At 37.6% G+C, this 14,473-nt stretch overlaps 1 protein-coding gene across 11 annotated transcripts; it reads left to right on the top strand.

Annotated features, from left to right (window-relative positions):
- The first annotated feature begins 3,576 nt into the window (after positions 1-3,576).
- On the top strand, positions 3,577-8,487 carry LOC110890234. 11 transcript variants are annotated; one of them, XR_004873115.1, is made up of 10 exons: positions 3,577-3,714; positions 3,820-3,889; positions 3,997-4,018; positions 4,298-4,769; positions 4,843-4,912; positions 5,001-5,092; positions 5,200-5,264; positions 5,338-5,420; positions 6,270-6,501; positions 6,811-8,487. XR_004873115.1 is itself a non-coding variant. In XM_022137829.2 (6 exons), exons 2-5 carry the CDS (start codon positions 4,985-4,987, stop codon positions 6,284-6,286), a joined length of 273 nt encoding a protein of 90 aa, XP_021993521.1. In that variant the 5' UTR covers positions 4,848-4,912; positions 4,983-4,984; the 3' UTR covers positions 6,287-6,501; positions 6,811-8,487. The 11 variants fall into 11 exon arrangements, 1 of the variants encoding a protein (XP_021993521.1); XR_004873116.1 differs by having other exon boundaries at positions 4,218-4,769; XR_004873121.1 differs by having other exon boundaries at positions 3,997-4,769; positions 5,200-5,254; positions 6,811-6,900; positions 6,977-8,487.
- The last annotated feature ends 5,986 nt before the right edge of the window (positions 8,488-14,473 follow it).

The raw sequence follows: 14,473 nt of genomic DNA, 5'->3' as shown, positions 1-14,473 counted from the left end.
CTAATCAACAGAACCCCATCTTGACCCAAGTGACCCGGTCGAACAGGAATCACCCAAGTTCAACCAGTCAACCGGTTCAGGACAGTTATTCTTGCTTAACCCGGAATCGGTGGTCTCGTGGATAGAATCTAGATCTTGAGCCAACACAACACTAAGAACGAGTAGAGGTCGGAACGAGGTCCGATTCCATCGGTTTTGAGTGCATTGAGTGTAAAAGAGTTGAAAGAAAGTTGGAAACCATCTTTCAATCCTTTTTCACCATGAATATGTTTAGATCTATGCAAGATCTTTGTTTCTTTGTGTGGAAATCATTCATATCTAAGTTGTTCTTGGTGGATTGAAGCCAAAATATGAAGTTCATAAGAACACCATGATGACATCATCCTAGAACACCTCAAATCTAGTGAATTCACGGTTAAAAGTTAATATCCAAAAGATAGAAAGGTGTAGGAGTGCGTGTAGATCAAGAAAGTACAAGATTTAGGTTGAAAACTTACAAGAATCGCGAGAAATCTGAAGAAATAACGGTTGGAGCGAGTTGAGAGAGAGAGAGAGAGCTATCAACATCAAGGGATGTTGACATATGAGGGGTATTTATATGCTTTCCATAAATGGAAAGGGGGAAAAGAGGGCTGGTCGATCGAGTGGCAGCCCAATCGGGTGGCACCTCGATCGAGTGGCACCTCGATCGGGTGGCAGTCCGATCGGGTGGCAGCTCGGTCGGCTGGCCACTCGATTGGAGTGCTTGGCGCGACGTGTTTTGCGGTTTCGATTCGCGTGTTGAGCGTTGCGATGCGATAGAGTTTCCTATTCAAATTACTTTTAATCCCAACTACTATATCAACATACAATCATCCTAACTTTACTTACGTTTAGCGTTTGCGATTCGATTGGGATAGCGTTTCGATTGCGCTTCGATTAATCACCACATCACAACATAAATAAGCATGCACAAGTAACACATAAATAGCACACACACGTAAAACAATATCCAGAACACATAATTCGAGTTGCGAGTGCGATTGCGATAAGCGATAAAGCGATAAAACAAGCGATAAATAGCGAATAAACCTCGATTATTAACTAGTACTCCACATAATACGACTAAGGTAACAAAGTAAATAGACTATCCACGAGTCAAAGAAGTCAAAACAGGAATTGAGCATGGAGTGACAGATCGCAATTAGCAATCTTTTCTTCCTTTGACTTCAATCTTGACTTTGACTTAACTTCCGAAACACGGGGTGTTACAACAGGATCCAAATTCAACCGTGTACGGATGCTATCTGAATTTAGCCGATTATGGATGCTATACGATCGTAAAACAACCACTCTGAATCTCGCATGCTAGGGAAACCGAGTCTGGATGAAACAAAGCCCGGATAACACCCATTGTTGTCCTTCTGATTAGTGATGTTACATAATTTTTGATATTTTGCTTTCAGTTGATATTTTTATGATCATAACATCAATCACCACACAAGTGTATATACTATAGTAATAGTTAATGTGTACCAATGCCTATCATGCACCCTTTCCCTTTCATATTCTCATTCACGTTGTTGTTTCATCTAATCTCACAGCAACATGAATACCTGGTCAGTGATACCCCTACAAATTACAATATAAATAGCCTACAAACTATGACTACACACCATGTATACAAAGACATACCGTGTGTGATGTACAATGTAAAACCATCGCTTCTGCGTGCAACACTGCTGTTGCGGCGTGCGTGCAGTTTGACACTGCTGTTGAGGCGTGCGTGCAGTGTAGCCGCGCAGCCGCTGTTGCGGGCGTGCAGTGTGGTGCTGCTGCTGAGGCGTGCCTGCGGTGCAGTCGCTAGTGCTGCATGTGGCGCTGCTGTTGCTGCGTGCGTGTAGTCGCCGCTGCTGCGTGCGGCGGTTTTGTTGCTGCGGTGTGCCTACAGTAATGTATCCTCGCAACCCTTTTTTGGGGTTTTGTTTCGAAGTCCACATTGATGAATCTCAACGGATTAGTTCGGTTTGTTGCGATTTGTCATCTAGTTTTAATTTAAATGAAAGTAATAAATGTAATTTGATTAAAATATAATGACGAGCAGATAAAGACAAGAAAAATTCCAAGAAGAGGTGTTTATTGCGTTGTTTGATGTTAAGATGCTTCCAACCAAGCCGATGTTGGTTGAGACTTTCGCAGAGTACCTGCCTCTTGGTAGGTTTGTTGTTCGTGACATGAGGCAAACGGTTGCGGTTGATGTGATCAAGAGTGTCAATAAGAAGCACCCGACTGGTGCTAAGGTGACCAAGGCTGCAACCAAGAGTGGTGCCAAGTGAAGGTGGTGGAGGCATGAAGAAGTTATTTTATTGTTGCTTTTAAACAATTTTAATTATGTTTGTTTTTGTGTTTGGTGTTGTGGCTTGCATTACTGTACTCTAGACTTACTTGTGAGGATGTGTGGAGGTGTTGAGCAACTTGTTGCTTGATGATGGTGGTGCAAGTTTACAGAAAGCCGTGTAAATGTGGACTTTGGAAACTCTCAATAGCTCTAAATTATATATATTTACCTGCCAAATTCTATGCACACAGAGTCTAAATCTTGTATTTTAATTGATATTCATTAAATTTAGGAATCTTTTTTTAATGATTTAGCAAGTCAAGTATCGCATAATGCAGTTGCTATTCCATTCCTTCAAAGCTTCCATTCCACTGATTTGTCAGGATTATATGAATATCTTAAGGGCCATTTGCACAGCTGAAGCTTCTATATATCAAAACATACACCACTCAACATATATTAAAGATTCATTCTGTACTACACAAAATTTAGAAATTAAAAGAGAGATTGAAAAGAACTAACCAGAGGTGACCGAATTTCGATGGAGATGGCCGGATTTCAGTAGAGGTGACCGGATTTCAGCGGAGATGACCGGAAGTGGTTGCATTTCAGTGAGGTGATCTACAAACACTATACAAAATCAAGAAATATAACTATATAACTAAAATAAACAACAATATAAAACACCCTAACCGTGTATGTCGCTGGAGGTGGTTGGATTTCAGTGGATGTTACCAGAGGTGGTTGGAATTGAGTGGAGGCGGCCGGAATCTTTAGTGTTTTGAGTGGGGTGGACGGAGCATAGCTTGGAACAGGGCTCACAGACACCAGAAACCTCCTGAAACCATATTAGGGCTGGTGGAGATGGTGAGTGGAGATGGTGCAGGGTAGAATGGAGGGAAAAGGAATGGATAAGGGGTTTATCCCGCTTAAAACCCTTTAGCGGCGACTCAACTGAGATATTTCCCTGATCGTTGGATCAGGTCTTCATCCAACGGCCAATAAGCAACGTATTAGCAGTCGCCGCTAAAGCTCTTGTAGTGCAATGGGTGAAAAGTACTATTGGTAAAATCTATTATATATAATAAACAAGAAGATTTGGGCTGATGTGTCATTACCTTAGAGCTTCTTAGATGCCTTTTTGGCGGGAAAATAATATGGATCATTTTCTTGCTCGCGGATCCCGTTTTTAGCTACCCGACCCAATTTGTTCGGCGGATCCTATTTAATCCACAAAATTACGTGCTCTACCTAGAAACCCTAAATTTTTATCTCATTGTTCTGGCCGTTCAATCCATTTCGCAAGGAACACGGCCTCCTAACCACCAAGAATCACATCAACAATCAACCTAATATGGTGTTATTCATTGATTCTTGCTACCAATTTCTAATTCTCGGTATATTTCTTCAACTTTTACAGCTTTTTTCAATGTGGTTTAGAATTTTGTTGTATTTTTTTTCGATTTACAAACCCTAAATCGATTTTTTGTTGATACTTGAAGATCCTAGCCTGATTACTTCTCTGTTTGATTCTTCAAAATGCTTTAATCATCCAAGAAGTCTGCCTCTAAGGTACCGTTAAGTTTTGTTTTCAATTTGTTGATTATTAATGTTAATGTATGTCACTCTGATGTTTTTTTTAGTTTTATTTCTGATTGATTCAACTTCTTCGATTGTAGGCTACCAAATCAACGGAAAAAGGTAGCTTTGGTTTTTGGTTTGATTGTTGTATACTCTATAGGTTAATTTCTATGTGTATTTTAGATTTTATACATGTATTTAATGATTTATAATGTCGATATCTGATTTGTACCTTTATGACAAATCGGTTCTGGTGTCTTTCATGCGTTTTTGGCATTTGGGATTTTTAGGGTTCTGATGCTATCATCTCCAATCGTAGGCTATCGGAAGCTGATGCTTTCATGTAGTTGTTTTGCTTTGTTGCCTGCATTACTCATTGCACTAGGTATTTCGTTACAGTTTAATCTAAGTATTTGGGATTCCCTATCCGGTTCGGAGGAGGTGTCAAACCAAATGGCGGATAATACTATGTCAAGTCTGGTCAACTGGGTTGCGTACAGTCACTGAGTCCATAATTGAATTGCTGGAATCTCAGTCCATAGTTTCACTTTTTGTCTGTTGGATGATGCTTTGATGAGTTTTAAAGGTTGTGATGATAAATTTCAATGCGTCTGAGTGAAATTGGGCAAAGATGAGATTGTCCGCATCTTGGCAGGGCAACCCGGATGGTCATGTGGTTTCACATGGCAACTGTAAGTATGTAGCCATGGCGGATTCAACCATTCTGTTTGATTGTTTACAAATCTGAGCCTCATAATCGTTATATAACATCAACAACACTACCGGTATATATCTGTTATGTTTTTGGTACTTTCAACGATGCCAGCAGCACTGAAAGCACAAAAACGAATTTGACAATGATGAGGAACTGGTAAGATATATATATTTTTTACATTACAGCATTTTGTTATTGTTGTATTTTTCCCACATTGTAGAAGTTTCAGGTCCCAAAATTAAACAGTAGATGGAAGAGGCGGCTTTTTGATATCTTACATGATAAGCTGAAGATACCCAGTAAGCTTGTGGTATTTGAGGTTCATAACTTACAAATTTTGATGATGTCGATATATATTTTGTTGAGTAGATATGCTTCTTATGGCAGTCTTCTCTCTGAACCTAAAGGCATGGACTGTATTTATCATGTGGTTTATGTTGGCACCTATTGCACACAAATGGGATGTACGACCTTTAGATGTAAGTAAATCTGCTCCTTCACTTCACGCTATCTAATAAAGGGATTTAGTGCTAGCCAAATAAAAAAAGTATTTAAGACATAAAACATAACCGTATGATACATGTAGATACTCGGAACTGGTTTTGCCATCATCTTTGTGAACCTTGGAAAGCGTGAGCAAGGTGATATGAGGTATATGTCACTCATATAAGATAAGCAATAAAAAGTTGAAATCATAATATGTAAATGGTTGTGGCATTTGCAGCGCTTATTCCATCTTCAATGAAGATTTTAGAGAGCTCCCTGGGACTTTCAATGAGGAGCGAGTCGATAGAGATATTCGACCAGGTCAGTTTTGATTTTTTTAACTAAAAAGCTATAACTTGTATATTTTTCCTTTTTACCATAACTGATGTACAAAAAATGGACTGAGCCGATTGTGAGACTGGCTTGTAAAAAGTCATCTATTCTATTATAAATAATAAAAAATAGATTTGGGCCGAGGTGTCATTACCTTGGAGCTTCTTAGATGCCTTTTTGGCGGGAAAATAAGATGGATCTTTTTCTTGCTCGTGGATCCCGTTTTTAGCTACTCGTCCCAATTTGTTCGGATCCTATTTAATCCACAAAATTAGGCGCTCTACCCAATTAGTCCACAATTTCAATGCGTCTGAGTGAAATTTGGCAAAGATGAGATTGTCCGCATCTTGGCAGGGCAACCCGGATGGTCATGTGGTTTCACATGGCAACCGTAAGTATGCAGCCATGTCGGATTCATCCATTCTGTTTGATTGTTTACAAATCTGAGCCTCATAATCGTTTTATAACATCAACAACAAAATATACATCTGTTTTGTTTTTGGTTTTGGTACTTTCAATGGTGCCAACACTGAACGCACAAAAGCGATACGATTGCCGGTTGGTTTTGACATAACTGGCCAAAACCAAGCAGGTAAATTCGAGTCTCTCCTGTAATAAGTACATAAATTCCAAGTACATTTACCAAAAGGGTAGTCTCCTGTATCCGGGATGATAACTCTGCTTATTGTCATCTATTTATTGAATTTTATATGCCAATTTTAACACAATTTTTTTTTCTTATAGTGGAGTAGGGAACACTATATTTAAAGGAGTCCTTGAAGATGATTAAGGTTTTTATCTAAAGATGATTATTTTTTTTAATTGATTGTATTGTAGTCTTGAGCGAAGGATGACACTTTGCAACCAGTGCCTCATTGGGTAAAGTTGGGAAATTGGGGTTTGAAAGATGAAATAGCTGCAACTTAGGGTATGCAGATAAGAAGACGGTCGCCAACGGGCTCCTTTGCATAATGTTTGTTCGTTCGAGTTTTGGATGCAAAATGAAGGGAATACTCCTTGAAACATACTAAAAGATATTGTATGGAACAAAGATACAGAGGTTACATAGGTATGTGTTGTATACACGAAATCATGTTTTTTTCTATGGCAATGTTGGGTTCTGAACCTGCAAACGCATGGTTAACAGACTCGGAATTACTTGTATTATTCTGCGTAATTATTGAACACTTGGGTTTGGGGGTGTATTTGATGTGGATTTTGGAGATGGTTATTTGATGTCATAATTAGATAATAAGCTGTAGTAAAATTAGTGCAGTAGTTTTGTTGATATTCTTAGGAGGCTGATGTGGATACATCTTTCATTTTATCCATATAATGGCATCAATGAACATGATTCCCTACGTTCATACATATGTAGCGTTGGCAAAAGAAATGTCAGCAACCGCTGGGAGTTGTGATGTTCGTGTTGTTGTTGATAAATTGAAGCCTTACAAAAGGAAGACATCAGGTTAAAGTTTCTATGTTTGAAGAGATTCCGTTTATCCACTTTTTGATAAGGCTTCTAGAAGATATGGTCAATTCAGGTGGTCGACGCAGGTACAAAGCTCTCTGCATGAAGTACATCTACCTTTTGGAACGAAGTGATAGCGAAGAACATGATCCTTTTCAGGTAAATTACTAAATTCACCGCTCTTGTGAACTTATGGCATATACTTTATTGCCAACATTTCTTACTTGTAATATAAAGTTTGATAATTATTCAAGTATCTGAGTTAAAAGGCAATGATAAAAATAAAATGCATTACAAGTGTCATATAGTCACAGTAGTCAAAGGCGCAAAGGCTCACATGCCCAAATTATGTCCATATTTTGCAAAAAAAATCAGTATGAACAAGTCTAAAACATCTAAAGTTGGCCTGAAACATCTAAAAATGGCATGGAACTGGCTTTAACCAGTATAAACTACCCTAAAACAGCTTAAAATGGCATGTTTATGTGATGCGCCTTGCTTATCTTGAGCCCTCACTTTGTAAGCGCCTTTGCCTAGGCAATAGTCTTCACTATTTGTGCCTTGAGTGCATGTAGAGCCTTTAAATACCGAGCATAGAATACCAGTTTACTTTCACACGTCTAAATATAAAGATTCAAGTCAAGTGTTGTTTTGATACTTATATAAGCTGGGGACCTGCTAAAGGAAGACTTAAGGTACATGCCTTTCATCATTTTGACTCAACCCATTAGTCAGATGAATTTGGTTATTTTGGTTATTTTTTCGTTATTTTTTTATAAGTTCTATCTGAAAATGATGTGGGTCAAACGAGAGACTGTATTTGGTTCTGGTTTGATGCTTGGGTAGCGGACGTAACTCTTCAGTCTCTCTACCCGGCCTTATTTCAGCTTGAAACTAATAAACACTGTACGGTCAAAGATCACATCCCCACCACGCCGGAGACTACGGGGTTGACGTGGGTCTGGTCTTATGAACTGGATTCCGCTGATGAGCTGAATGAACTTTGGGATTGTTGCAACTGGTTGTTTGGGATCAACATCCCTGGTGGGGTTGACAAATGGAATTGGTTGGTGGAATCATATGGGGAATTCTCAGTTAGAAGCTTAAAACGTCTTCTTTAAAGCGAGGTTGTGGTTTCAACTAATGATCACTTTGAATGGGTCAAGTGGTTGCCCAAAAATGTCAATATCTTTACCATATTCACCCCTTTTTTCAAGCCTCCTAGACTTGCAAAATAATGATTCATTTGGTTATTATCCTTGCTTGTTGGGTAATTTGGAAGAAAAGAAACGAAGTGATCTCTAATTGCCTGGCTGACCCGGTGAAAATGTTGAAAGATGTCAAAGCTTTGGGGTTCTTATGGGGTGTATAACGGAGCTAACCTTCTATCCTTTGATTGGAACAGTTGGTGTAGCCTTTCAGTTTATGTAATCTCTCTGTATAATCTCATGTTGTATAGCCTTTGTCTTGCTTTTTTCTTAATAAATTTGGCTGATAAAAAAATATTTGTGAAGACATTTAGTGCAGGATCAAAATCATGTGATGGCTTCAAAGAGGATTCATATACAATTTACTTTGCTTTTATGTTATGTTTTAAAGAAACTTATAAAAAAATTGCTTCTTGCAAACATTAAATAAAGGGTATGAGAAATTCAAGAATTATATTCGTTTCGGTAAATGGACTTTTTATGATGTATTCTCACAATTTTCGGATTCATATAATTAATATAAACATATGTATTTATATTTCGATTATCTTTTAGAGTTATAAATAATATAATCTACGTTGTTACATTTGTCTCACATTTGTTTAGTTCTTTGTTCGAATTTGAGAAACGTGAACAATGTAAGATTTTGGTACTATCGACTTATATTTGCATTTATCAATAACTTTGAACATCAAAATATGCTGGTGCAAGTTAATTAGTCCTAATCCTAGATGATTTATAAAACTGTTTGTTTAGTTGTGCAATTACAATGAAAAGTTCATATAGTTAATAAAATAGAGGTATTATTACATGAAATGAAAGTATAAACATGAAATACATGAAATAGAAGTATAAAAGCTAAAAATATATAAAAAATTAAATGGCTCGGTTCGGTTCGGTTAATTTCGATTAACCGATGGTAAAAAATATCCGTCAACCGACTTTCGGTTAATTCGGTTTCGGTTAATTTCGGTTCGGTTTTGTCGGTTTTTGGTTCAGTTTCGGTTAACGGTTCGGTTATCGCACACCCCTAATTTCTAACGATATTATGTTAACCTTTTAAAATAAATAAAACCTGGCTCAAGTTAGAAAAAGACTACATTTGGTAAGCGAAGTTTGAACGAGAGAGAATACACTCTTTAGGATAGATAATTGGTTAGATGGCGGAGCAACTTTATAACTTTAATTATACATATTAATATGTCATACATTTTTTTATCATTTTAAGTATGTATTAATCATAAATAATAAGTTTATTAGTAACTTTCTCCGACCCGGGAAGCATTCCCGGGTGATAACCTAGTGTAGTATGTATATATAGTTAAACTATAGTTTTGTAACGACCTTCTTATAAAAAACCAAATCACCCGGAAAATTTAATCACATTAATTTATTTTTACTCAAAGAGAACATGGATAATATAATAATTTCTGACAAAGTTATCATTTTCATATGTTTTTTATGCGTGGGTTTCTAGGGATTTTCACAACACTAAAAAGCGGTGGACTTAACATCCTCTGCCTATATAGCGCGGCTAGGTTACAATGCTTTACCCGCCCAACATACTCTTTTGATCCTCCGAAACCCTAATTTGATAGGAAGTTCGAGGTTGATTGAGTATCTCTATACGATACCCATGTTTTCTTTCATTCCATTTGATCTACAGATCAACATCCTCGAAAGGTTACCTGTCAAAAACATAATCAGATTCACTGCAGTTAACAAATCATGGTACTCTACCATAAAGACCCAAGGTCTTGTGAAACCTCACCACAAATTCTCCAAGTCACTGATTGCTAATTCTGAAGATGAGAGCCATATATTGTTAATGCCCGATGAATTAAAAAATGGTTGTGAAAACCGCTGTTTTCTGCTTTCAGAAGATCCACTTGAGACTTTTAAGTACAACTTTTCAGGTAACAATGATTCTATATATGTCTCTAGTGCTGGTAGTTGTAATGGAGTTATTTGCCTGGCTAGGTCTCACGGTGTGTATGGGAAGGAACTTTTTCTCTTCAACCCTTCTATTCGAATATTGAGGTCCCTTCCTTCTTCTTTATTAGAGGACCAATTAGAAAAGTCGAGTCATAGAGTTAGTCGTCACGTTGGATTTGGGTATGATGAAACTAGTGACGACTACAAGGTAATAAGGCTTTACAGCATATATGAGCACAGAGTGCTGGATTCTGTTAAGGTTGAACTAGAAAAAATGATCATGGCTGAGGTCTACAGCCTAAGATGTAAATATTGGAAAAGAGTTGAAGCAATTGAATATGGTATTTCTACTCGGCGTCCTGTGTCAATCAATAACGCTTCATATTGCCTATTTATGAATGAAGATGAAAGCCATACGTCGATAATTGCATTCGATTTTAGTGCTGAGGTGTTTAGAGAAATTCAATCTCCCCATGATATTGTACTAGAAGTTACATACTTATTGTCATACAAGGGTTCACTTGCTCTATTGGTCGTTGACGAAGCTTCAGAAGATGAATTGGACGAAGAGGAAGAAGAAGAAGAAGAAGAAGAAGAAGAAGAAGAAGAAGAAGAAGAAGAAGAAGAAGAAGAAGATGAATCTGAGGAGGAGGCTGCAGAAGATGATTTGGAGGAGGGGGTAGAAGAAGAAGAAGACGAAATGGAGGAGGATGTGGAAGAAGAAGATGAATATGTGGAGGAAGGAAAGGCAACAGTTACTCTTTGGATCATGAAAAGTTACGGCGAGCAGACATGGAAAGAAGAATTTACAAGAGTTATTCCTGGATCCTATTATGAACCAGTCGAATTTACTAAGACTGGGAAACTGATATTCTGGAAGACGAAGACTGATCTAGCATTATGGGATCCAGAAAGCGGGCAAGTAGTTGATGTTGACGAACTATCAAATAAATTGCCCATCGATGACTGCATTATTGTAAAAGATTATGTTGAGAGTCTTATCTTACTTTAATGGAAAAATGTCTCCAGTTCGATTTTTGTATTTGTGATCTATCTTGTTGTAGGTCTGATGTTAAAGGTATGATGTTTGCATATATCTATTTACTTCTACTTAGACCCTAGATTAACTAGTACAAGTTACAAAATTAAGAAACAAACGCTTGGTAACGTTTCTCTTGAATCCAAGGAAAATGATTGTTTTGCTAAGTTTTTAATGGATGGTTAATTGTATGCATTTTCTTTATATCCAACCAAAATACAAATTCATTTGGATTAATCAGTTCAACGGCCATGCGTCGGTTTGTTATCGAATATTGAAGTCCATTCCTTCTTCATTATTAGAGGATCAATTAGAAAAGTCGAGTCATAGAGTTAGTCGTCACGTTGGATTTGGATATGATGAAACCAGTGACGACTACATGGTAATAAGGCTTTACAACATATATGAGCACAGAGTGCTGGATTCTGTTATGGTTGAACTAGAAAAAATGATCATGGCTGAGGTCTATAGCCTAAGATGTAAATATTGGAAAAGAGTTGAAGCAATTGAATATGGTTTTTCTACTCGGCGTCCTGTGTCAATCAATAACGCTTCATATTGCCTATTTATGAATGAAGATGAAAGCCATACGTCGATAATTGCATTCGATTTAGTGCTGAGGTGTTTAGAGAAATTCAATCTCCACTAGAAGTTGCATACTTATTGTCATACAAGGGTTCACTTGCTCTATTTGACGTTGATGAAGCTTCAGAAGATGAATTGGAGGAAGAAGAAGAATCTGAGGAGGAGGCTGCAGAAGATGATTTGGGGGAGGGGGTAGAAGAAGAAGAAGACGAAAGGGAGGAGGATGTGGAAGAAGAAGATGAATCTGTGGAGGAAGGAAAGGCAACAGTTACTGTTTGGATCATGAAAAGTTACGCGAGGAGACATGGAAAGAAGAATTTACAAGAGTTATTCCCGGATCCTATTCTGAACCAGTCGAATTTACTAAGACTGGGAAGCTGATGTTCTGGAAGAGAAGACTGATCTAGCATTATGGGATCCAGAAAACCGGAAAGTAGTTGATGTTGACGAATTGTCAAATAAATTGCCCATCGATGACTGCATTATTGTAAAAGATTATGTTGAGAGTCTTATCTTACTTTAATGGAAAAATGTCTCCAATTCGATTTATGTATTTGTGATCTATCTTGTCGTAGGTCTGATGTTAAAGGTATGATGTTTGCATATATCTATTTACTTTTACTTAGACCCTAGATTAACTAGTACAAGTAACAAAATTAAGAAACAAACGCTTGCTAAATGTTTCTCTTGAATCCAAGGAAAATGATTGTTTTGCTAAGTTTTTAATGGATGGTTAATTGTATGCATTTTCTTTATATCCAACCAAAATATAGATTCAGTTGGATTAATCAGTTCAACGGTCATGCGTTGGTTCATTATCGAATATTGAAGTCCATTCCTTCTTCATTATTAGAGGATCACTTAGAAAAGTCGAGTCGTAGAGTTAGTCGTCACGTTGGATTTGGATATGATGAAACTAGTGATGACTACAAGGTAATAAGGCTTTACAGCATATATGAGTGCAGAGTGCTGGGTTCAGCATATATGGCTGAGGTCTATAGCGTAAGATGTAATTATTGGAAAAGAGTTGAAGCAATTAATCACCGTTTTTCTACTCGGCGTCCTGTGTCAATCAATAATGCTTCACATTGCCTATTTTTGACTGGAGATGAAAGCCATACATCGATAATTGCATTCGATTTTAGTGCTGAGGTGTTTAGAGAAATTCAATCTCCCGATGATATTGAACTAGACGTTACATACTTATTGGCATACAAGGTTTCACTTGCTCTATTGGCCGTCGTTGACAAAGCTTCAGAAGATGAATTGGAGGAGGAGGAGGAAGAAGAAGATGAATCTGAGGAGGAGGCTGCAGAAGATGAATTGGAGGAGGGGGTAGAAGAAGAAAAAGACGAAATGGAGGAGGAGGTGGAAGAAGAAGATGAATCTGTGGAGGAAGGAAAGGCAACTCTTACTCTTTAGGTCATGAAAAGTTATGGCGAGTAGACATGGAAAGAAGAATTTACAAGAGTTATTCCTGGATCCTATAATGAACCAGTTGAATTTACTAAGACTGGGAAGCTGATATTCTGGAAGACGAAGACTGATCTAGCATTATGGGATCCAGAAAGCGGGCAAGTATTTGATGTTGACGAATTTTCAAATAAATTTTCCAAATTTTCCTGTCGATGACTGCATTATTGTAAAAGATTATGTTGAGAGTCTTATCTTACTTTAATGGAAAAATGTCTCCAGTTCCATTTATGTATTTGTGATCTATCTTATTGTAGGTATGATGTTTGCATATATCTATTTACTTCTACTTAGACCCTAGATTAACTAGTACAAGTTACAACACTAAGAAACAAACGCTTGGTAAACGTTTCTCTTGAATCCAAGGAAAATGATTGTTTTGCTAAGTTTTTAATGGATGGTTAATTGTATGCATTTTATTTATATACAACCAAAATATAGTTTCAGTTGGATTAATCAGTTCAATGGTCATGCGTCGGTTCGTTATCGAGTATTGAAGTCCATTCCTTCTTCTTTATTAGAGGATCAATTAGAAAAGTTGGGTCATAGAGTTAGTCGTCAAGTTGGATTTGGATATGATGAAACTAGTGATGACTACAAGGTAATAAGGCTTTACAGCATATATGAAATAAACAACAGAAACAACCAACAAACTAACGCTTGAAGCCCAGGAAGTCCAACATCTTCCTAAGAAGCTCTTCTAGCTCAACTATCCTCCAGTGCATCTAATCCCTATCACTATCATCCAAGTTCTTGAGCTTATCATACCAGTCCATTTGTCCCTCTAAGTCTTTCATCTTGCCCTTCGTCGTCTCCAAGTCTCCGCGTAACGTGGTGAACTGACGATCATAGTGAGAGCGATTGACCCAAATCCCTTTCTGCTTCTTCAAAGTAGACGTTATCTCAGCTCTCGAAGTCAATGCGATCTCTTCAATGGGTCTAGTCCTCTTCCTACGACGAGTGTAGACTAAAAGAGGTGTAGCAAAACACGTGACTCGAATAGCAGAATAGACAATTCTGTAACGACGGGTGAAGGAATCTCAAGTGTTGGCTCGACTGTATCAGTGAGCAGGACTATTAATGGCTCTATAGGCCGAGACGTGACACAACGTAACCGTACAAAGTAAGTGTGCGTTCAAATGAAAAATAACACATAAGGCCTAAATAAACAGATAGTCACGTATGCACATAAACACGCAATGGTTTTCATACATGATACATGTTTAATTAAAAATTTTGGCTTTGCGAATTTTGGAATTAAATCTCAAAATTCTTCGGTTGAAGTTTAGAGTTTTCCCCGAAAACATCTAGTTCGCTAACAACCATTGGC

This window comes from Helianthus annuus, chromosome 11 (genome assembly GCF_002127325.2).
Source record: "Helianthus annuus cultivar XRQ/B chromosome 11, HanXRQr2.0-SUNRISE, whole genome shotgun sequence".
NCBI lineage: Eukaryota > Viridiplantae > Streptophyta > Magnoliopsida > Asterales > Asteraceae > Helianthus > Helianthus annuus.
The sequence above is the reverse complement of the archived record's forward strand: the minus strand, read 5'-3'. Positions and strand labels throughout refer to the sequence as shown.